The sequence below is a fragment of the Sinocyclocheilus grahami genome, unplaced genomic scaffold (assembly GCF_001515645.1).
Source record: "Sinocyclocheilus grahami isolate Dianchi unplaced genomic scaffold, SAMN03320097.WGS_v1.1 scaffold168.1, whole genome shotgun sequence".
NCBI lineage: Eukaryota > Metazoa > Chordata > Actinopteri > Cypriniformes > Cyprinidae > Sinocyclocheilus > Sinocyclocheilus grahami.
This window is the reverse complement of record NW_015505347.1, coordinates 863987-889162: the sequence shown is the minus strand read 5'-3', so window position 1 is coordinate 889162 and position 25176 is coordinate 863987. Positions and strand designations below refer to the sequence as shown.

At 36.3% G+C, this 25176-nt stretch overlaps 1 protein-coding gene across 1 annotated transcript in view; it reads right to left on the bottom strand.

The window, feature by feature from the left end:
- Positions 1 to 9748: 9748 nt before the first annotated feature.
- Positions 9749 to 25176, bottom strand: part of rab10 (RAB10, member RAS oncogene family) — a 32206-nt gene continuing 16778 nt past the window's right edge. The window contains exons 3-7 of the mRNA XM_016282919.1: positions 15825 to 15963; positions 14272 to 14361; positions 12887 to 12988; positions 10656 to 10781; positions 9749 to 10137 (exon numbers count right to left, since the gene is read on the bottom strand). Of these exons, the coding sequence (XP_016138405.1) occupies positions 10695 to 10781; positions 12887 to 12988; positions 14272 to 14361; positions 15825 to 15963 (418 nt within the window). The 3' untranslated portion in view covers positions 9749 to 10137; positions 10656 to 10694. The remainder of the gene's footprint in view (positions 10138 to 10655; positions 10782 to 12886; positions 12989 to 14271; positions 14362 to 15824; positions 15964 to 25176) is intronic.

The following is a 25176-nucleotide window of genomic DNA, read 5'->3' as shown; positions in this document are numbered from 1 at the left end:
TAAATAAACAAACCAAACTTTTGCTCTCTGTCAGAGCAAAGTTTAGACACTGATTCTTCACATCCAAACTCATAATCAAACACCAGAAGAATGTTTCCCACATGTGAAATTATCTTTTAAATCAGGACTATGCAAATAGGTGCTATTGAAATGCAAACTAAGTAAATAATGCAAAATAAGCAACAAAAAACAACAACTGAATTTCACTTACAAGAACTTTCAAACACATACTGAATAAGATGAACCCCAAAACACTCCCTTGGGTCTTCAGATTAGCCATTTATTTCGACTTTCCCTCCAAAGTGAATATAAAAATATTCATTTAAGCTTAAATACAGTTAATTCAATTGACATCATCTTGTCAACACTGCTAGGAGACAAGATCCCAGTTTAACCCATTAGTAAAGTGAGTTTGCAGCAGAAGGTTTACAGAGGTGATTTGTGCTACAAAACCAACAGATTGGAGGGTCTGTTTGGATGTATTGAGCAGTTCGGATCCGCCATACCTTCACCTCACCCACCCCCCACCCAGCCGAACCCCTGAGAAAACGCATAGTTGTCAATAGAGTTCACAGAGTTTATTCAGCTCTTCTCCTTTCTTTTGGTTTAATGCTGCATTCGTTCAATCCTCCATCTCTCCAAAATTATCCACCGAAGCCAACACAAACTCGACCGTTTTTTAAACCGATTGGATAATAATCAGAGGTAAATATCAAGTATGAGGGGAGGATATTCTCAGTTTTACATGTGAAGGCTGCTGCTGAATCAATTGTTCTTACAAAGACCAATACAACTGAGGTTTCATTATACGGTAAGGACGTATTCTATTCAAAACACACAAAACATTCGAATTATAATTAGTTTTTAAAACAGTTCTGACCTATAGTCAGATTCATTTTAAAAACAGTTTTATGTGCACTATATGATAAACTGAAGAGTTAAAATAGAGATCTTCAAAAAAAATAAAAAAATGCAGTGTCTTAATTTTCACAGCCAGCTCTTCTCCTTTCTTTTGGTTTAATGCTGCATTCGTTCAATCCTCCATCTCTCCAAAATTATCCACCGAAGCCAACACAAACTCGACCGTTTTTTAAACCGATTGGATAATAATCAGAGGTAAATATCAAGTATGAGGGGAGGATATTCTCAGTTTTACATGTGAAGGCTGCTGCTGAATCAATTGTTCTTACAAAGACCAATACAACTGAGGTTTCATTATACGGTAAGGACGTATTCTATTCAAAACACACAAAACATTCGAATTATAATTCGTTTTTAAAACAGTTCTGACCTATAGTCAGATTCATTTTAAAAACAGTTTTATGTGCACTATATGATAAACTGAAGAGTTAAAATAGAGATCTTCAAAAAAAATTAAAAAATGCAGTGTCTTAATTTTCACAGCTCGGTCATAGCTTAAAATATTAGTCTTTATCGTAATTTTGGCACATTTTTGTCACACACACAAATATTTGAGACAGAGATGATCAGTTGTTTCTTTTGCCAGACAACATTTCAGATGTTGTTTAGGCTATATTTTTCGTTTCTGTTAAATTGCAAAAACGTTTTAAAACGTTATTAGATTTCAGGTTTATTTCTGTTTAAAAACGCAAAAGACAACGTTTTATATGCTTATAACTATTTTTTTAACAACAAAAAATTGTTATGATTTTTGTCTTCTCGATTTCGGTAGGCTATATAAAAATTACCCGTTAAGCAAAACCGAAAGCTTGTATTCATTCATTTATGTGTATTTATTATGATTTTATCTGAGTTAGTCGTTACAACAAAAATCTAAATGAACTGGCTTCATGTATTAGCTATCTTTACTGCAAAATAGCTAATACTCGACAGATAACAGTGAAAACATTTAAAATATTTCATATGCATTCTAAACATTTGAACAGCTTGCCACAACATTCCCTGTAAAATAGTAAGAGATCTAACATGGGTTATTTCTGTTGGCGGCTGATTCCGAACGCTCCTTTATTACGTCACAATTAAATCATGACGTCGAACGGAAGTATGAAAGGAGCATTCAGAATTCTTTTCCTCTCCTTCTGTCTTTCACTCGCTCCCTGTAAAAGGACCTGACCACGACTTTTCCCCGTTTAAATAGTTTAAACATATTATATGATCATGTTATAGATTGTGACATGGTTTCATAAAGGTTCAGCTCTCAGACAGGTTGATCTGCAATGTTCATGCGCTCACAGAAAGGATATTACTGTTAGCTGTTATGTTCGTATTTATTTCTAGAAGACACTTTATAAATATCTCACTCACCTGAAATGGAGTGCACGGCCATGCTGTATGTCCTCCGTGTCTGACCTTGTGAAGAAGTCAAAAATAGTGCAATAATTATTTTTGATTAACATCTGACATAACTTAACTTCTCATGTTGTAGCTTTTGTGCTAATGCACCGACCGAGGGTTTGTTTTAGTTTTGATTGTGCTGCTGCTGGCGCGTTCATTTGTGCAGAATGGAGGAATTTTCCAGCATGAATATTTCATAGCGCCCGTGAAATATAAGAGGAGTATAAATCGCTCCTTTAATCCAAACCGCGAATAATAAATGTGGTAACAGGCGCACAAGCACGTGCTTTGATTTCAGACACACCGAGGAAAATAATAATTACTATCATATTTAAATAGAATTATTATTTTACGCGGGTGTTTTATAGTGATGCGTTTAAGTTAAAGTCAACCGTTTACATAGCTAGAATAAGATGAAATTCTATACCTGTAGCCTATATGATGTGAAGAGATCTTGAAGTTTCAAATCCAAATTGATGGGGATAATAAAACGAAACTTTTCAGAAAACTTCTGACAATCTTTGTAAAGCTCATTCGCGTCAAAATATCCCGTCAAATACCTGTTGAAAAAAAAAACAGTCTCTTTTGTAATGTACGATTTCAAAACATCCCAGCTTTTCTGTAAACGTATGCGTTTATAGAAAAGCAACTTCGAATGTAGGTCAGCAGAACATTCAATGTTGCTTGTAAACAAATGCAATTATGACATTAATACTGCTATTCTTGTGTTTCATAAACATGTTAAACTGCTAGATTTGTTTAATCTGTCAAGTCAAATGACCGAGCTGTATTCTTATTCAAATAAAACGTAAACCACCAACTACCATTAACGTTTTCTCTTATGCTATTTCAGTGAGGATATAAAAAATGTCTGTAAGATGATACACACATGATTGAATGACGGGCTCTGATTGGCAGCCATTTTGTGTGAACGTTCCTTAAATTCAAGACAAAATCCACACAAGGAAAATAACAAACTAACTAAAGGTCACTGGATTTATATTTTAAGTGTAATAAAATCAAAATCACTAGCTGGCGTGTCTTCATCTTATGAGGCCAAATAAAAAACATCATATTGGCAGGGGTTGATATGGTTCAGTCTGCTGCAAGGTTACAGTAGGAAGAATTTACTGCCAGCAGCGCCCTCTGGCTGTCAATCAGCGCAATGACGTCAGTGTGGGAAAAGGTTCTGCTATGGCAAGCCGTTTAATCTTAAAATATTCCCAGCGTTACTCGTAATTGCATTTTTACTAGTGAAAATTGAATTACAGAACTCTACAATTCAATTCTTACTAGTAAGAATTACAAATAGAGAGTTCTTTAATGCAGTTCTTACTAGTAACAACTGAATTAGAGAGCTCTATAATTCAGAGAGCTCTCTAATTCAGTTATTACTAGTAAGAATTCCATTTAGAGAGCTCTCTAATTCAATCGTTACTAGTAAGAACTGCATTTTCAGAGAGCTCTCTAATTCAGTTTTTACTAGTAAGAATTCCATTTAGAGAGCTCTCTAATTCAATCGTTACTAGTAAGAACTGCATCAGAGAGCTCTTTAATTCAGTTACAGAGCTCTGCAATGAAACATATCTTTAATGTGTTTTTTACTAGTAAAAATTGAATTAGAGAGCTCTGTAATTGCATTTTACTAGTAAGAATTAAATTAGAGAGCTCTCTATTCGGAATTGTTACTAGTAAACATTGAATTGGAGAGCTCTCTAAATTGGAATTATTACTAGTAAAAATTGATTTAGAGAGCTCTCTAATTGGAATTCTTACTAGTAAAAATTCAGTTGTAGAGCTCTGTACAAGAGCTAAAAATGAATGGAAGTAGTAAAAATTAATTTGTAGACTTCTCTAATGAGAATTGTTGCTAGTAAGAATTGAATTAGAGAGCTCTGTAATTGGAATTTTTACTAGTAATAATTGAATTAGAGAGCTCTCTAATTATAATTATTACTAGTAAGTAGGGATGCACGATATTATCGGACTGATATCGGAATCAGCCGATAATGGCTTTAAATGTAAATATCGGCATCGACCCGATATAAACAATTATGCCGATATGTCTTGCCGATAAGAGGAATACGTTAACTCACATGTGCTCAGGGTGTGCTAGTGGTTAGATCACATCAGCAGTGTGGCTCATTCTTGAAGCAAAGTTTTGTCTGAATGATGATTAGATTCACTCTTTTGGATCGCTGCATTTAATCTGTGAAAGCAGGCACAGAATGAGCAATTCGGTGTGTGTGATAGAGTAAACAGTAATAGCACGTGCAGTGGCAGCAGCGGCAGCCTCCCCCGGGTCCTAACGTCAGTTCGGTAAGGAGTTTTAATCTGTAGGGGGCGCTATTGTCCTACTTCTAATTAAATTAAAAGTCAAATAGCCTACACAAATAACATTTAGACTGTGTTTCTGATTAAAAAAATCAGTAATTGATGTCATAAAATAATGAGTATGTTTTGATTTAAAGGTCAGAAGCAATAGCTTACATGAAAAAAATCACAAACATGACACTTGTAAATTAAATAATTTTATATATACTGATTTATTCATTAATGTATAATATGTTTTGTTTTATTTTTTTTAAACAAATCATAAGCTCTAAAATATTTTCAGAATTTTGCTTTAGACCATTTACAAATGTTAAATCTTAAAATAAAATGTTAGGGTTAACACAGCATCTTTCTGGGGGAAAATGCAGCGACTGATATATAGTTTATTTATAGTTATTTTCAAAGCTTCAATGTACTGTCAAAAACCTTCATTATTGTTTATTTAATTCTAACAAATAAGTTCTTGTTAAAAACGAACCAAAATGTAAAATATTTAGCTTATTTCTGCACAGGAGAGACTTGGTGTTGTTTCCAAACAAAAGGAAATATATTTTTATCGGTATCGGCCAAAATAAATTGAAAAATATCAGCATATCGAATATCGGCAAAAATCCATTATCGTGCATCACTACTAGTAAGAATTGCATTAGAGCGCTCTCTAATTGGCATTGTTGATAGTAAGAATTTAATTGGAGAGCTCTCTAAATTGGAATTATTACTAGTAAAAATTGATTTAGAGAGCTCTCTAATTGGAATTCTTACTAGTAAGAATTAAATTGTAGAGCAGTCTAACTGGAATTCTTACTAGTAAGAATTAAAATTGCAGAGCTCTCTAATTGGAATTCTTCCTAGTAAGAATTAAATTGTAGAGCTCTCTAATTGGAATTCTTCCTAGTAAAATGAATGTAAGTCAATGGATACATATGACTAATAAAAATTAATTTGTAGAGCTCTCTAATTGGAATTGCTGCCAGTAAGAATTGCTCTCTAATTGGAATTCTTACTAGTAAGAATTAAATTGTAGAGCAGTCTAACTGGAATTCTTACTAGTAAGAATTAAAATTGCAGAGCTCTCTAATTGGAATTCTTCCTAGTAAGAATTAAATTGTAGAGCTCTCTAATTGGAATTCTTCCTAGTAAAAATTCAGTTGTAGAGCTCTGTAATTAAAATGAATGTAAGTCAATGGAGACATATGACTAATAAAAATTAATTTGTAGAGCTCTCTAATTGGAATTTGCTCTCTAATTGGAATTCTTACTAGTAAGAATTAAATTGTAGAGCACTCTAACTGGAATTCTTACTAGTAAGAATTAAAATTGCAGAGCTCTCTAATTGGAATTCTTCCTAGTAAGAATTAAATTGTAGAGCTCTCTAATTGGAATTCTTCCTAGTAAAATGAATGTAAGTCAATGGAGACATATGACTAATAAAAATTAATTTGTAGAGCTCTCTAATTGGAATTGCTGCCAGTAAGAATTGAATTACAGAGTTCTCTAATTATAATTGTTACTAGTAAGAATTGCATTAGCGAGCTCTCTGGCATTGTTGCTAGTAAGAATTTAATTATAGAGTTCTCTAACTGAATTGTAACTAGTAAAATGCAATTACGACGTGTGAACGCTGGGAGTATTTTAAGCTAAAGCGGCTTGCCATATTCTGCAGCAGTTTTTGGATTAGATGAGCCTCAGCTACAGGTGATGCTGACGTATAATTGAGATGTTTTCAAAGGCAGAATTAGGGCCTATATAATTTTGCATAGTAAAATGTACGTAAAAGGCACGGTCAAGTGGGCAGTTCAAAATAAAAGTTTGTAGAAATGTGAAGTTAACATGGGAAGAAATGACTAAAACCTTGCCAATGTAGTGACACTGCCTTGGTTTTTATTTATTTTTATTTGTTTATTTTTCCTGAAATTGGCCATTAGGCCTTCCATGGGGTTCTCTTCTGGCCTGATGCGATCACGTAAGTGTTTCAGTGACACCCTAGGCTACTATAAATCCGAGATTCCGATAATAAGAATGAAATTGATTGTTTGTGAATTTGAATATATAAAGACATCATGATCAGTCACCTATTGATTTTACAGTCTTGCAGATTCATCATCTGCCGACATGCGCAATCTTACCTTTCATCCGCCATTACCGGGGCGTCAGGAACACGGGTGTGCATGTGTGTATTCCGCAGCTGTGTTGATATCTGCAGGCGGAATTGTGCAGCGGCGGCGGGTGACGGCGGAGTTCTCCCGGCTCCGTTAAGCATCTCAGCTCGCCGCATCCTCCATAGAGAGCGCGCGAGGGTCGCTAGTTGCCATGCGCAGATTCCACATGAAACTTTACTGTTGTTTCAAAAAACAAAACAAATAGTGTTTATTGCTTGGCTTACTAGAGTAGCGTTCTAGGTCGGTATCATTTATTTTATGAATCTAATAGGCTTGTGTTCATTGACATATATTTGTTAGAGATGTTTGTGATTTGTATTTTTTTATGTAATGTGTTTCAAGGGAAATAAAAACTCAGACCTGTTTCTTTTGAGTGCACAGTAGCTAATCAATATGAATATTAGCAGCAGTCATCATTGCAGGAAAATGTGGGAGGAAAATATATTGCTCCATCTCCTGGTTATAATCAGGCAGTGCAGCAATTTGAAGTGTCTGTCAGAGTCGTTTCAAGTTGATAAATGCACAAATCCTGCATGGTTTGTGTCAAACCAGTGATCACATAATTAAGATTTATTCGTTTTTATGAAACAATTTTACCAAAAAAAATGTAATAAATAATAATAATAAAAAGCCAACACATATGAAGGCTGTATATAGAAAAAAAGAGATGAAAGAGTATATAAAAATTAAATAAACATTGAATGGCAGAGATCTAATATCGAAGCTTACAGAAAAACTTTTTTTTTCTTTTTGCTGTCTTGGCAATTAGCGTTCTGTTATATTATGACTATTTATTTTTTTAATTGAGGCAATATTTTAGGGGTTTACATTCATAGTCGTTTTAAAAAGGTGATTATTTATAGTCCTTGTGTTTATGAACGATAGCTAGGCCTTATGTTTTACAGCGCTAAATTCTTGAAGCTCGATATAATTTTTTTATCGTTAATGTAATAAAGCTACTGATTATTTAAACATAAACATACTTCCTAACAGAAAAAATAAACAAACACAACACAGAGGGATACATAACTCAGAATATTTATTTCAAGATGCAAAAAAAAAAAAGAAACTGTACACTTGATTTTTTTAATGAAATGGCAGATTTTTTTTCTTTCTTTTTTTATCAAGTGAACAGTGGTACAGTTTCATTTTTTTAATCTTGAAAAAATATTTTTGTGTTCTGTATCCCTCTGTGTTGTGTATGATTAACTTTTCTGTTTGGAAGATTGATGAGCTTTTAAATCTCCTTATATATAGATATGAATATATAGGTATAAACAGTCCTCACTTTAGATGAGCTCACAAAAATAGATGGCTGGCAGCTTATACATGTTTTATAACTACCTGACCTAATCATGAGTTCTCAGAGCCCCTCATGGTTTCATTCTAAACAGTGATAACTACAATATGTAGTTTAGTAGCTTTTTGTGGTTTTTAACATCATACCTAAACTACTTTGACAGATTTAAAGGGGGACCGAGGCTATTAGTTGTCACAGCGAAACAATAAGGTTTTAAGTCTAGTTTAACTTACAGTAATGTTTGTGAATTCTGTCCTCCAGACTAAACTTCCAGTAAACTTTATTATTAATATTTCTGTTGGGTGAACAAGGGAACACAATAAAACTACCCTGACATGCTTTAAGAGTCAACTATTCAATGAAGCTGGCTTTTAACTGAAAGATTGAATTCTCAGGACAAGAGTAGGCTATTTTTCATCAATGTAAGGTTGGGAGAAATTATCACATTTATATCGGGCAGGTTGTCACGTGTTTCTCTTGTAGTATTTTTATACAATTTAATGATTACAACCCGTTGGCCCAAACCATTTTCAGAATGTTTGTTAGTCAACTGTTTGAATGGTTCTGTTCGTCATAATAGTTTTACTGTTTGAAGTTTGCCGCAAAGGTTCCAAATGTGACGTAGCCTACTGAAGCATCTGTTAAACGAAATGTCTTGCTTATTTTAGATAATGCTTGAATTGTTTTGTAATAAAATAATTGTCAGTAATTTAATTAAAAGTGCTGGAGTAAAATGTTGATTTGTACCCCATCGAATGTTTTTATGGCCTCTATAAGTATCTTCATATGTCATATTCTGCAATAATCTATTAAAGTCACAAACAGTTCGGAAGGTAATATAACACATCTCTCATGTCTTTATTTATGTCTCTATTCCAGACAATAAACGGAATTGGCTTCATCAAATGTTTTATTCTTGCCGTCTCTCTTTTCAAATCTTTAATGAAAATGTTTTATGATGGTTGACTTTACTCAGTATCATCACCTGTCATAATTCCAGTGCTGTTATTAATCAATGGAAATTCATTTGTAGTCGATGCTGAAGGCTGCTGTCAGCTGTATACAAAAAAAAAAAAAAAAAAAAAAAAAAAAAGTGTTCTGCATCAGTATTTTTGTCTCGTTTTGGTGCAAATGTCTAAAGATTCTTAAATCAAAATACATTTATCTGATAAGTAGTTACATTAAATAAGTCTTGTTTTCCGAGGAACTGAAGCGAGTTTGTGATTAAAACAACAAATATCATCTAATATCATCTAATGGGCTCAGAAAAACTTCATTCAAAAGTGAAAAGTTTTAATTCTCCATGGAAATATCTGTTCTTGTTTTAAGCTTAAACTCACTTAATTTTGTTCAGTTTGTCAGAAAACAAGACTTCTTTATTTTGCATCTCAAGTAAATGTATCTTGATTTAAGGATGATTAGATATTTGAATCAGAAAAAAAAAATTCTAAAACTTTTTTTTTTGCACAATGCATGCAACCTTTAATGCCATGACTTTCATGAATTTAAGACTTTCTGCTCTTACCCAAGACATTTTAAGGACTTAATTTGTGGAAGAGTGAATTAAGACTTTTTAACACACACACACACACACACACACACACACACAGTCCATGCTTCAATAACCAAGACCAACATGTAACTTACACAAGCTTATTTTTAATGGATCTGCAAAATCGTTTGAATTTCCAAAGAGAACGCTCCCCTCCCTGACACGTGTCTGGACTAGAAGATATACTTCATGTGAATTACAAACATGGCAAAACTTACAAAAGACCCCAAAAAACCCAAAGAAACCAGCATGCAGGAGAGAATGAGTAACTGAGTGAAGGAAAACCAAAAAAAAAACAGAGGAGATTCATAAAACAAGACATTCTGAAAAAAACAAAACTCAATTTAAAAACAAAACAAATATATAATGCCATTCTCTTCTGAGCACACAGGTTGAATCCGGATGGTTCCACTCGGGCGTGTTGGGTTGAGTTAGTGGGTCAAGCAGAGAGGAGAGGACCAGTGTGTGTGTGTGTGCGTAACTGTTACTGAAAAGTGATGTTTAAATGTGTGTTTGGGGCGGCGGGGGGGGGGGGCTCTAAGGCTCTACATTAAGGCACCGGACGAAGGAAATCAAATCAAAGAACAAAAAAAACCCAGCTAGAGAAGATCTCTCACACTAACACACAACACTAACCCCAAAACACTGGACAAAGTCTTGTCTAAAACGCTCCGCCACTCCTCTGCGCCGACGGACAGCATCTCCAGGTCCACTGACGGTCTCTATGTAGTGGTGAATGCGCTTTTTGTTTAAATTCATTTCTTTCTTTCTTTCAAATAAGTAAGAAGAAACATCAAATGACTTTCTCTTTACATTTTTTTTTTTCCAGAAATAAAAATGATGTCAGCAAGCAGTCGTGAGTGTGAGAAACATTAGAGATGTGTTTTATGGAGAATCCCATGAGAAGAACAGAACGGAAGAGTGTTAGACAGAAATGAGGGATGAGTGAATGAGAGAGAGAGAGAGAGAGAGAGAGAGAGAGAGAAGAACAGATTGTGTGTGTGTGTGTGTGTGAGCAACTGTGTGTGTCTGTTCAACTGCAGCACTTGGTCTTCCATCCTGTGACTCCGCCTCCAGTGCTGATGTCCACGTTTTCACTGTTGGGCTCCTTTACGGGCGTCTGCGGAAAAAAACAACAACAACACCACAAAATAGATATTAACAAACATTTCGGATGGGCAAACATCACATTTTGGGTTTTGGAGTGAACCCGGGTTTGTTTTGATCGCTTTCTGGTGTCCAAGTCACTGCTGCTGTCCGGCTGATCAGGATGCTTAAACAAACTGAGCCACAGTGTTCATTAGGGGTGTGCGATAATATCGGAATTGTTGTTTTAACAATATGTGATCTGACATTATCGAGTATGCCACTCACTTTGCATCTCTTGATGAAGCCTATTAGAATGCCTGCTAACACTTTATTTTAAGATGACCTTGTTACACATGTTACATGTACTTACTGTTATAATAACAATAAATTAGGCATAATTACATGCAATTAACCCTAAACCAAACCCTCATCCTATCCCTAACCCTATAGTAAGTACATGTAGTAAAAGGGTTAGTTCACCAAAATTCTGTCATTAATTACTCACTCTCGTGTTGTTCCAAACCCGTAAGACCTTCGTTCATCTTCGGAACACTGAAATCTGAGGGTTCTCTGCCCCTCCCATAGACAGCAAGGTAACTACCACGTTCAAGGTCCAGAAAAGTACCAAGATTATCGACAAAGTAGTCCGTGTGACATCAGTGGTTCAACTGTAATGTTATGAAGCTACGAGAATACTTTTTTGCGCAAAGAAAACAAAAATAACGACCTTATTCCACATTTTCGTCTCTACTGTGTCACTTGTGGATGCACGTTCACGACGCGTATTTTGAGTATCATGACGCGAGTGTGTGGTGATGACGTCATTACGCCGGATCTGGGTCGGCGCCGCCACACGCTCGCGTCATGATACTGTCGTGAACGCGCTTCCACAAGTGACGCAGCAGAAACGAAAATATGGAATAAAGTAGTTATTTTTGTTTTCTTTGCGCAAAAAAGTATTCTGGTAGCTTCGTCTTCATCTTGGTACTTTTCTGGACCTTGAACGTGGTAGTTACCTTGCTGTCTATGGGAGGATCAGAGAGCCGAAGATGAACGAAGGTCTTATGGGTTTCAAACAACACGAGGGTGAGTAATTAATGGCAGAATTTTCATTTTTGGGTGAACTAACCCTTTAATTAATATTACACTGTGACAAGGACACCTTAAAATAAAGTGTAATTGAATACCTCTATAATTCCAGATATAGAAAGCTAAAATATCCCTGTATGGGTTTTTGTTTTTATATTTATATAGTTAAGTAATATCACACAAGCAACAGTGATGTTTTCAAAAATATACATTGGGAGCGCAATTGCAATTGAGATATTCGATACAGAACAACAATATTAATATTGAGTGAGTGACATTTTAGGCACAATATTTTCTATATTGTCAATGAAAAATAGTTCTAAACAAAGCCAAAGCAGAACACTTGTGTATCTCGTAGCAACACTGCAGTGTTTCGTTTCTGAATGAATCGGTTTTTGGAATGAATCATTTGAGTCAGTGATTCAATGATCCACTGATAAGGACGGTCATCTGACTCTTTCTAAATGAATCAGCCATTGTGAATCGTTTGAATGAAGGGACTTGCTGCCACCTACTGGCGGTTGTAGTGTCATATTTATTTATCCGTGACAGACCTAAAGCACCAAAGTGCCAGCATAAGAACACACTCAGAAAATATTCATTATTGAAAAGAAAAAAAAAAAAATCACAATATATATTCCAAGATATCATTTTTGTCAATATCACACACCCCTAGACGTCTAGGAGAATCCACCTATGAATGATTTACTTATACTTGTCTCTACATATTAAGATGTGAATGGAAACAGATTAATGGGGCTATGGGGGAAAAAAATGACACCAAACCTAATTAAAGATGCCCTCAAAATTCAAGATATGAGGGCATAAAATGCTCCGTGCCACTATTAGAAATGGAGTATTATATAGACAAGTAAACACCAAAATCAACAAACCAAGCATTTAATATACCAGTGAGATCAGCTGCTGTGACTGTGCATTTATAAGTCAAATGACATGAAATCGCCGCTCTTTTGCACTGCAATGTTTTTGCTTAAAAGCATTAGCACAATAACAATGGTGTCATCAGTCAGTCATTCCCGAACTCACCTTTCTGAGAATGTCTTCTGCTAATGTGAGGAACGCCTTCTCGATGCTGATGTTGGCTTTTGCACTCGTCTCGAAGAAGCGAATCCCGTGTTCTCTTGCGATCTGAGGATCGGCACAAGTACAGTCAACATTCCTTGTGTTTGCAGGCCTGAACTAATATGTATGGACCCATTCGAGGATGATTAGAGATATGAACACTTAGCAAAGTGCTTCAATAGAGCAAATAAATTGACTCATAGAACATTGAAAAAAAACTTGTTAACAAATGTCTCAACTAGTGGACAAATTACCCATTCTGACTAGGGCTGGGTATTGAGACAAATTTCACAATTTGATTCACAAGCTTGTGATTTCATTTTCAATTTCAATCTCAAATAATTTAAATGTATAGGCCAGGGGTGGCGAACTCCGGTCCTGGAGAGCCGCAGCCCTGCAGAGTTTTGCTTCAACCCTAATCAAACACACCTGAACAAGCTAATCAGAATCTGAAAGGTTATTAGGAAGCTACAGGCAGGTGAGCTTTAATTAGGGTTGGAGCTGAAATCTGCAGGGCTTCGGCTCTCCAGGACCGGAGTTCGCCACCCCTGGTATAGGCAATCAGGGACAGTGCATGTCAAATTTTTTTTCAAGTAAAAACGTCTTATATTACACTGTAAACTATACAATAAACGCTGTCAGTTGGTACATTACTACTGTATGTTGAAGTGACCTGTAAACAAACATTTAAACTGCACCTAAGGCAGTTTTTATAATAAATTTAGAATGATATAACTATGTTACACATTTAAACAGTGGATGTCAACTTGTTTGACGGATTTATTCAAACATACATTAAATATTACTGAATAGGTTAAGTAAAAGCAAAACTTAATATTGAGTTTATGGTCACTGAATGGCTTTTCTGAGGTAAATGCATCGTTATAACATTGTTTACAAGCTGTTTCACTAACATCTTTCCATGGTTGAAACACTGATAGTTTGTTTCAACACCTTCTGATTTTTATTCATGTATATTTGGTGCAGTAACTAGTAGTAAAGCGGAAGAGATAGGTTCACATGCCACGTTTATACAGAGGTCTGTCGCACAACATTAAAGAATTAAACATCAAAACGGTATTTATAATACAACTGACATATTTTAAAAGCTGACACATTGCTTCACAGTGTAAGTAACAAAGCACAAAGCTTATTGCAATTTATTGAATGGGAGTTGTGCTACAAATAATGCTTCATTACATTTTGATCACGCATCAACTAAACAACACAGATCGATTCTAGGGACTTAAAAATACATATAGGTTCATCAAAATGAGAATCAAATAAAATCGATATTTTTTTTTAACCCAGTCCTAATCCTAATTCATAATCCATCCACAGTCTCTTACCTGTTCCCCCTTGGCTTTTGGTACGACACGTTTGTCCTCCATGTCACACTTGTTGCCTAGCAGCATCCTCTCCACATCCTCGTTAGCATGCTGTAACAACACACACACATTTGAGATGATGCATTCTTACAAAATACTGATATTCAGACTGACAGCCTAAATTAAAGTAGCTTCAGAAGTCACAGAAGAAACAGTACTGAAGAACTGAGTTTGCATCAGTGGTGCAAGTAACTTGGATTTGAACGACAGGCCACCAAACACACAACCACATCCCTCATGGAGTCTCATGTTATATGAATTCTCTCGAAAATGCTGACTGTTGGAAAACTCTGCATGAATCATCAGACTGAAAATCAAACAGTCAGCAGTTTCACTACACGACTATGTATCTGTAAGTTGGCGTTTTTACAGCACTGGAACTTCAAAAGTCCTACACCAGCGGTTCTCGACTCAAAAATGGGGCTCAGGTCTGTTCTATTTATAACAACACAACAATAAAAAGCAACTACCCATATGATCATGCATAGTCAGGCTAGTAAAATAAATGGGCTTATTAACTTTTAAAAGGGAAGAGAAAACACTTCCCATATTGTTTTTCATTGACGTCAAAAGATGCTTGTTCAAACAATCTCTGTAGTTGGATACAAATTCACGTCTCAAAAACCATGAACACAACTACGCAAGATAAAGGAAAACTGTATTCAATATGGTTTCACTTGACCAGAATTTGTTCGGGGCAGTCAATTATTGGCCAACATTTTCCTATTCAGCTTATGTCATAATCATTTTATACATCACTGAGCCAGAGTTAACTAAAACCATATTTTATGGTTTTAGTAGACTTAATTCAAGTTATTTTAGTTCTTCAACTTTAAATCAAAATGAGAAATTTGAAAGAAAAATATTGTGTTTTATATTCCAGCTAGCTGCCAAGGCAACATTTCTCATTTTCCTTTAGTTAACAGTAATAAAATAACTAATACTTAATTTAAAAAAAATTACAGACATTTAAAGAAAAACTAATAAAAACATACAAGATAAAAAATGAAAGTGAAAACAGAAATTATAAAAAATGAAATCTATTTCAAAATGTTAACAAACTATAATAGTATATGATAATACATTTTTAAGTTTAAATTTAAACACAATTTTGTTTACTATTGTGTATGTCAATTGTATGTAAACTCTAGGTTTTAGGGTAGAACTAAATAAGAACAACTCTACGCTACAATCACAACATTTTCCATTCAAATCCTAAAAACTGTCATCATTCCCAAACCTGTATGAATTTCTTTCTTCTGTTGAACACAAGATGTTATTTTGAACTATGTTGGCAACCAAACAGTTTCTGTTCCCCATTGACTTCCATAGTATTTTCTTGTTTTATGATCAACGGACGAAGGAAATTCACACAGGTTTGGGAAAACTTGGTGAGCAAATTATGACAGAATTTTAATTTTTGAGTGAACTTCCCTTTAAAACACCATTCCCTGAATAACTGTGTCTATTCTGATGTTGTCTGAGGGGTGCAGTAAGGTTGTGTGAAGACTGACCTCATCAATATTTCTGAGCCATTTGCTGATGTTTTCGAAGCTCTTGGCGTTGGTGATGTCATATACGAGCATGATTCCCATGGCCCCTCTGTAGTAAGAGGTAGTGATGGTGTGAAACCGTTCCTGCCCCGCTGTATCCCTGCACAAACACAATGACAACCACAATCAAACACTGCAGCAGCCCAGACGCTTGTGGACCTAATAGATTATAGACTACAGAAGATCCTAAATTAATTAGCTGGTGAACACAGCTGACTAGTTGTTAAGAGTTTTTACAAACAATTTTTACAAACCAATATCTATCTCAACAGCTGTTGCCATCAATTATACTGATGGACAAATGATCATCTAGTTTCATTACTCTACAAGGCAATTTCACAGAAAATATCCAAAATGGGAACACAAGGTGCAAGGGCGATAAGCATAAGAAACAGACTGAAATTTGATTCACAATTCAATGCCTGTAAAACGTCATTCATTCTAGGGGTGCAACGGTTCTCGGTAAAAACTCGAACCGTACGGTTCGGCATAGGACCGCGTTTCAACTTAAATCTGACAATGCATCTGTAATATGGTTTGTTAGAGTTCGGCTAATGCATGTTTCTGTTGATGGATAAAAATTCTGGCTTCCCAATACATTACAACAAGAGCGATGAGAGAAAAAAAACAATACATGGACAAACCAAATCATTTATGCCGTCATCACGTGTTCATAGCGCAGGTGAGACCTGAACAGCACACGTTGCTATCGGTGTTTAAACTAAACTCATTTAAGCCTTGCCAGTTTAAATATTAAAGAGCCAGAAGACACAAACTCGCGCGCAGTGAGAAGATCTGTGTGTGAGCTCATCCGAAGCGCGTGAACCCGCGTCTCAGAACGAGTGCAAATATTAAGCTCTCTTTGAAGTATTGTGCTTGAAGGGACAAATTCACACAAAAATTATGTCAAAATGCACGTCTTGGTGAGTATCCTAGCAGACACAGTTGGCTGAACAAACAGTATCAGTGCACTGGATCAGTGCATTCGCTTAAAGTGACAGCACTTTCTTAAAGTTAATTAAACAGCAACAACACGGAAATCACTCACTGCTCTTGATTGAATAACTTTTGTAACTTTAATAAGGAATCATTTTTAATTTATACAGTCAAATATGCAATGTAGTTTTACATTTGATTACTTTATTCATTTTCTGTACCTAAAAACTGTTAGACCTACCTAAAAAAAAAAAAAAACTGAAAATCACTGTTTATTTTATTTGTATCTTTGCTCTATTGCATTTATTTGTGCTGTTGCTTGAAGTTAAGATTATTTGTTCTTATTTTCATTTGACAATATAGTTTTCCCCCTAAACATAGCACATACCAAACCGTACCGAAACCGTGATACAAACCGAACCGTGAGTAAGTTGAACCGTTGCACCCCTAATTCATTCAGTTGGATTCAGATTTGTCATGGATTTCAGAAACGTCATTGTTTCTCACATGCAACGGTCATTTCATTAAAAACATTTTTGCTCTAGTAACAATAAAATTATTTGCGTGCTTTTCTGCTTTTCTCTTGTTTTAATAGGGTTGGGAACCGAGAACTGGTTCCATTTTTTGAAAAGAACCGGAATCGTGAGCAATTTATAAGTTTCGATTCCGAAAACAGTTCTGGTACGACGCGTGACCAAGTGCTGTGAGCAGCCTTGCACCGGCGTTTCCCATAAAGGATGTCACAAACCAAATAACAGAAACATCACCCTTCCTCTTTAATTACGGAGCACATCGTTTCCCATGACGCGCACTCCCCAGACGCGCCGCGTCTTTAACTGCCGAACACATTGTTATCCACGACTGTACACGCATCGCGTCTTTGATAACTGTGCACGTTGTTTTGTCTGACTGTACACGTACTGGCAGCGCGCAGCTCCTGCCGCCAATAAATTACATTATATTTGTCCCATATGTCATTAATATACATAATGACTTCAACTTGGACCACTAAATAAATAGACTGCTATTGTTATGCAAGTATGAGGGTTAGATTATTTAGTGTACAGGTCATTTCAAGAGTGATAAACAAAATGATGGAAAATATTTATTTTCATGCATTTTAAATGTTTAAAAATGTGGAAACCACTCATTTCATCACACCATCTCCTGACTGCATTATTATTTGTAAAATAGGGGCTTTATGGCGTGTGTGTATACATGGTTATAAGTATAAAAGTTAATATTTCATTAATTTAGGGAAATTAACAAGTGCTTGGCCCTCAAGGGACTATATGGCCAACAGAGCATGTGAGCGAAGCGGAGCGGTGTGACGCTCCGCTACGTTTTCCGCTCTATGGACGTGCGCTCCGCTCAGTCGCTCTAACTGCCCGAGCAAGCGCTCCGTTAATATTCCGCTCACGCTCACCGTGAACCAGTTCCCGCTCAGATCCCGCTCCGACATAAAATTTCTCTGGTAGGCCTAATAGTTTACTGTTTGTAACGAAATTCTTGGATTATTGTCTAAAATTAAGCATGCTGATAAATAGCAATTATCATGTATAAGGCTTGCAACTTCGTTGAAACAATATCTGAACTCCATAACTGCTCTACTATTCTCGATCTCGAACAAGCAAATCACCAAACGGCATTCTGGGTTGAGCGAGCGGCGCTGAGCGTTTTGAGCGAGCGGAGCGGAATCTTCAGAAAGGCGCTCTGCGCTCTTAAGGAAATATTACCACTCCGCTCCCCGCTCCGCTCCGCTCACATGCTCTGATGGCCAACCAGCTTATTCCTGCTTCAAAAGCAAAATGTTATTGACAGTGCAAAAAACAAACATTGAAGCACATGTGATTGATGGACTAGCATTACTCAACATTACTTACTACCTTACAGCAACACTACATTGTACAATAGTGAAGAAAAAAAATTATAGTTCATTTAAATGGAACCGGAATCGGAAAATTTCTTACGATACCCAACCCTATGTCTTAAAAAAAAAATAATTTTTTATTTCTTTTACTGTCATTACTCCACAAACGGCATTCTGGGTTGAGCGAGCGGCGCTGAGCGTTTTGAGCGAGCGGAGCGGAATCTTCAGAAAGGCGCTCTGCGCTCTTAAGGAAATATTACCACTCCGCTCCCCGCTCCGCTCCGCTCACATGCTCTGATGGCCAACCAGCTTATTCCTGCTTCAAAAGCAAAATGTTATTGACAGTGCAAAAAACAAACATTGAAGCACATGTGATTGATGGACTAGCATTACTCAACATTACTTACTACCTTACAGCAACACTACATTGTACAATAGTGAAGAAAAAAAAATTATAGTTCATTTAAATGGAACCGGAATCGGAAAATTTCTTACGATACCCAACCCTATGTCTTAAAAAAAAATTATTTTTTATTTTCTTTTACTGTCATTACTCCAGGATGGTAACACATTCCTGCCCACAAACCACCAAATGAAACTATGAGGAAAACCAGTGTTAATTTTGTTGACGAATAATTTTCGTCAACAACATTTTTTTCCCCGACAACGAGACGATAGCGAACTAAAACTCTTTTTGAATTACAAAAACTATGACGTGTAAATCTATTGACAAATTTTCGTCAACGAATAAAAAAATGAGACGAAAATGTTAGGGAGTGCATATTATGCGTGCATATGAACCGGCGGGACATAAGCTAACATACACTTGCTGCACGTAGGGCTGGACAATAATTCAATATCAATATGTATCGTGATTTTTTTTTTTAAGGTGATATGATTTTTAAACATTTCCGATATTTCGATGTACATTATAAGGGCTGAAACGATTCCTTGAATACCTCGAGTAACTCGAATACAAAAAATTATTGAGGCAAGGACATATTTAAGACCGTAAATCAATATGGTGGCTAGTTATGATGTCCCTACGTTAGCTATGTTTTGTGAAAGACTAAGCGCCATTATGCATAAAAATACCACAGAAAGAAAGCTAGTCAATATCACACGAAGAGTGCCAGTTTTCTCCTCTAAAATCAGCATGATTACAAATGTGATACTGATTTTATGCAAATCAGTAAACAAGAAGTTAATCTTAAAGAGACTTACGTTTTAGACACTATATTGCCTGTTTTTGCTTTGCAGGGCTCACAAAATCGCTAGCCCAACGTCCCGGGGCTATTGTGTTTTCCAGTCGGGCTACCAAAATGTTTCACCAAATCATCTGAAATGGAGATCTCCTTAAAAACTCCTAAAGTGAGTTGTATCAAACTGAAGGCCATAAAAAGTTTTAAATATGTTAAATGGTATAAGAAATGTCTTAATTATAATTTCAAGAGGTCTTACAGTTGGGGACGGAAAGACAAGAGTCGCGATACGGCTGGATTAAACTTCAAAAGGCAATGATGTCATTGACTAAATATGAGCGCTGCACGTTTCAAGTCAAAACGCGGCGCGGATGTCTTTATTTGAATGTATCTGAAGGGAACCGACTGTCCTCACAAATGTGTCATTGGCATTTTAATTTTATGAGCGCGGAGCTGCTTTGTGTACAGCCGTTACCGGGGAAACTGCAGTATTTCAGCGCTCCTAAAGCGCCACCTCGTGGCAGAGAATGAATTTGTATTTCCAGTAAGCCTTTCTTGCAGTTTATGGTCAGATCAATGCAAATATCAACTGTCTATCAACTAGGGCTGTGCGATATGGACAAAAAAAACCTATCACGATTTCTTTGATCAATTTTGCGACTTCGATTTTAATTAGAGCTTTATCAAGAAGCTGTAACATGTCTCTAGAACAGACATAAGGCAAAATAATCACTAAGTAAAGGTGTAACAAAATGTCTCTATAATAGACATATGGCAGAAAAAAAAAATCCCGTGTCCAGGGATTTTTTGTTGCCATGCATTGGTCATAGAGCTCTTTGTGGCATTGCCTCAGATGTTGAACTAGATTTGTTTTGCCAAGTTCACACGTACTCCGCCTGCAGTGCGTATACAGTATGTGTATGTGGTGCAGAAGCAGCACGGACTCATTATGCTTTCACACAGGACGCGTTTGCAGTCCGCTCCTGATCCGCGGCTGTTTACCACAAACACAACATGTATCCATTATTTTGATTTCAAATCCAAACGTTGTTTCTGAAAATGCTTTTTCAGCATTGTGATTCTCTTTTATAGCAGTACAATAATACAATCTTTCATAGACATATTCATGTTTAAACTCAATAAATATAACTTTGTTTAACTACCACCACGAGTGCCATCTATTATTTCCTTGTTTATCTAAAAGTGCACTTTTCCTTGTTTTAAATCTAGCCAAAAAGCCATGTGTTGACTGGGAAAAATTATATGCATTTATGGTGTAATTCCTAAATTTCCGTGTCAATCCATGTTAATTTTTACCGCGAATAATATGCTGTCACTTTAATTCAGTGTGTGCAGCACAGCAGAAATAGATTCCGTGCGGAAACGGTGAACTGCAATCGCGTGCAGTGTGAACGCTCTGATCCGTTAACATGGGCGTGGAAAAAATACACACCACAGACGGAGTGTGTGGACCTGGTTACGTTTGTATGCCCGCCCGGTCTGTTCTGTTCTCGTGCTCCATTTAGCCGCGCTGCATTCTGATTGGTTCGGATAGCATACTGCGGGAGGTTGGGGGCGCGGAAAATCGTGCTATAAAGCGATTTAGAAATCGCTCAAGCTCAAATCGCGATTTTATGACGATTTTGATTAATCACACAGCCCTACTATCAACGCATGTTTTTACGCAGCAAACACAGAGTTGTAAAAGAGAAAGAAGTTAATGTGCCTTCTAAAAATCTAATCAAGACAGTAATATTTATAAATTTTTATATTGACAATTTATATGCTTGATTTATCCCTTTTCATAAAAATGGTCTAAAAGCTGATATGCAGTTGTATAAGATTTTTGTTTTTGTGAAAACCTGTATCTGAACTTTAAATCATGTAATTTTATGGCTCAATACTGTATTGGCCCTTTTCCACTGCGTGGTATGACTCAGCTTGGCACGGCTCAGTACGGCACGGTTTGCGTTTCCACTGCAGTTTAGTATCGCTTTAGAGTGGGCGGATGGGCGTGGAAAAAATACACACCACAGACGGAGTGTGTGGACCTGGTTACGTTTGTATGCCCGCCCGGTCTGTTCTGTTCTCGTGCTCCATTTAGCCGCGCTGCATTCTGATTGGTTCGGATAGCATACTGCGGGAGGTTGGGGGCGCGGAAAATCGTGCTATAAAGCGATTTAGAAATCGCTCAAGCTCAAATCGCGATTTTATGACGATTTTGATTAATCACACAGCCCTACTATCAACGCATGTTTTTACGCAGCAAACACAGAGTTGTAAAAGAGAAAGAAGTTAATGTGCCTTCTAAAAATCTAATCAAGACAGTAATATTTATAAATTTTTATATTGACAATTTATATGCTTGATTTATCCCTTTTCATAAAAATGGTCTAAAAGCTGATATGCAGTTGTATAAGATTTTTGTTTTTGTGAAAACCTGTATCTGAACTTTAAATCATGTAATTTTATGGCTCAATACTGTATTGGCCCTTTTCCACTGCGTGGTATGACTCAGCTTGGCACGGCTCAGTACGGCACGGTTTGCGTTTCCACTGCAGTTTAGTATCGCTTTAGAGTGGGCGGGATTATTCACATGTCGTTAGTTGCACCGCCTATACTGCCACGACTTCTGAAAAACGGAATTCATTCCGCGTCGCCCCATCAAGCTCTCGCTGGATCCGCTCCCCTGTTCTCAGCGAGAGGAGCATCTGTACTTCCTCCTGCGCTCGTTCAAAAAGTTGCGTTCGATCCTTCGCTGGCTGTGCTGATTTAAATCTAGCGGTTCTGTTGTGTCTGTGTCGCAAGTTCAGTGACGCAGGTAGTGACGATTCTCTCCAGCCAATCCTTTATCAGCAGAGTTTACACGTCATGTTTTGTAACGGTACGGTTCACTTGGAACCTCAACCGAGGTGGTACTAAACAAAGTACCAGGTACTGTACCCAGTGGAAAACCCCCCAAAAGTGAACCGTACCGAGCCGTACCATCCAGTGGAAAAGCGCCATATGTTACCATAGACATTGTCCAACCCCACTCATACAGTGTTAATTTTACTTGTGCAGCTCTTAATATGGGTCATAAATTGCCTTAAATTAATTTTTTTTAATTCTGCAGATACACTGTAAATAGTGAAATAAAATTCCTTTCTATCACTGCTGTGACCAGCACACAGAATATGAAGGATATCAAAAACAAGTTTTACACCCACACACCAGTACGTAAAGGGACATTTAAGAGGGTTTATTCTCCAAATAACTAATTTCATGTTGCAGAAAAATGTGTATGGTCTCTTGTTCTTGTTCCAAGTTACCTTCCTGACCACTGATTTTTGCCTCTTACAAAAGCCACAAAGCCTTGAAAGAAGACAGTAAAGGCTTATGTTATGCTTGAGCTTTAGTTAGGCTGAAACTTGAAAGTTAAGTTGCACGACATAAATGCAATGTTCAGGTATTATTATTATTATTATTATTACTATTATTTTGATTTATGCCTTAGTTTTAGTTGGTACTGTTTACCTTTTTTAAAGTAACGCAAAATTGATTTTTTATATTTTTATTTTATTGATATATTTGTATTGCATTTTGAATGTAATTTGGCAATTAAATGCATTAAATGGGTTTAGTTTTTTTGTGTGTTTTTTTTGTTTAATGTATGCAATTTCAGCTATAAAAATTAAAAAAATTTTAAAAAGAAAACAAAATTAGTTGTTTATTTTAAGAGACCTATCTTATTATCTCTTGTATATTTAGTATTGCTCTTTAATAAATAAAAATTACTTCTTATCCGATTACTCGATTGAATAATCTGTAGAATACTCGATTACTAAAATACTCGATAGCTGCAGCCCTAATACATTACCAGTGTAGACATGGGCCGGTATGAGATTTTGACGGTATGATAACCTTAAGCAAAAAAAATATCACGGTTTCACGTTATCACGGTATTGTCGTTACAGCTCTAAAATGTGTTATTTTTAAACATCTGGGTAAAAATAAATAAATAAAATTCCGCTGAACACAATATATTTTGTTTTTGAGCAACATACAGAATATTAGGAACAGTAGAATTTGTTTATTTTTTCTTTGATTTGTTTCCTAAAAAGAAGAAAAATAAAGACTGACATCCTTATTTAACCTAAATCTGTAATTACAGTTATTTAATTTTAGTTATATAATTCATACACATAATTTGATTGAATGATAACCCAATCTGAAGCAAAAACAGAATGATCTGTTCTGACTAGCTTTGTGAACTTATACTACATGCCTGAACGAAGCAAACAGCAGAAGCTCTGAATGAGACGCAGATTCACTCTCTGACAGCAGGAGGCGCTTCTGGAACACCAGATACAGAGTTTCCTTTGCTACCGCTGTAAACAAAGCAGCACTGTGCTGAAACACTGCTTTAATATGAACTATAGAGACGAGATGAAAAGAAAATACCACGTAAACTTTTCTGAAGACAGTCAGTTCCCCTCAGAAACACATTCATATAAACCCCCAAATCAATATTGAGGATTTTCTTCCAATAGTTTGTGCATCATGAACAGTGAGTGATCTGCCTTCTACAGTATTTTTCTCTGTGCAAGGCAAGGCGAGTTTATTTATATAGCACATTTCATACACAATGGTAATTCAAAGTGCTTTACATAAAAGAAAAGAAAAGAATTTAAAAAATCACAACAATAAAGCAAGGAATTTAAAAACTTTGAAAATTATTTAAAATTGATTTAAGAGGTTTAAAATGAATTTAAAACAGTTAAGACGGTGTAAAACTGTAAAACTGTGCGTCCCGTCTTCAGTGTCTCTGGCCTGTGTTAACGGGCGTTTACAGACTTCATATTTTCACATAAATTACATTTTGGAAAATGATTGCATTGCAATGCAGTGTGTGCAAGTCCAGAACAGAGACGAGTTGCAATAAGACAAAAAACGGCCGGTGGCGATTGCGTAAGTTCCAGGGGAAGCTCCTTAAGTTCGGCCATCCTACACACGTGACTGACCACTCGCTCGCACAACAGGAGGAGGAGGGTAGTGCTACTCTACACTGCACTCAACCCGAGAGATTCCTACACTTTCAGTCTTTGAGGAGACACGAAAAACAGCGCATACCGCAGGAATGGTATAACGGAAAATATTAGTGGTTTTGAAACAGTGAAATTTTCACATCGCGGTATGCCTTGAAACCGGTAATCGGCCCATGCCTATACCAGTGTTTCCCATACATTGATTTATTTGTAATGTTTGGTTTTGTTGAATAAACATGAGCACTGCACATTTCAAAATCATAACACGGCGCGGGTGT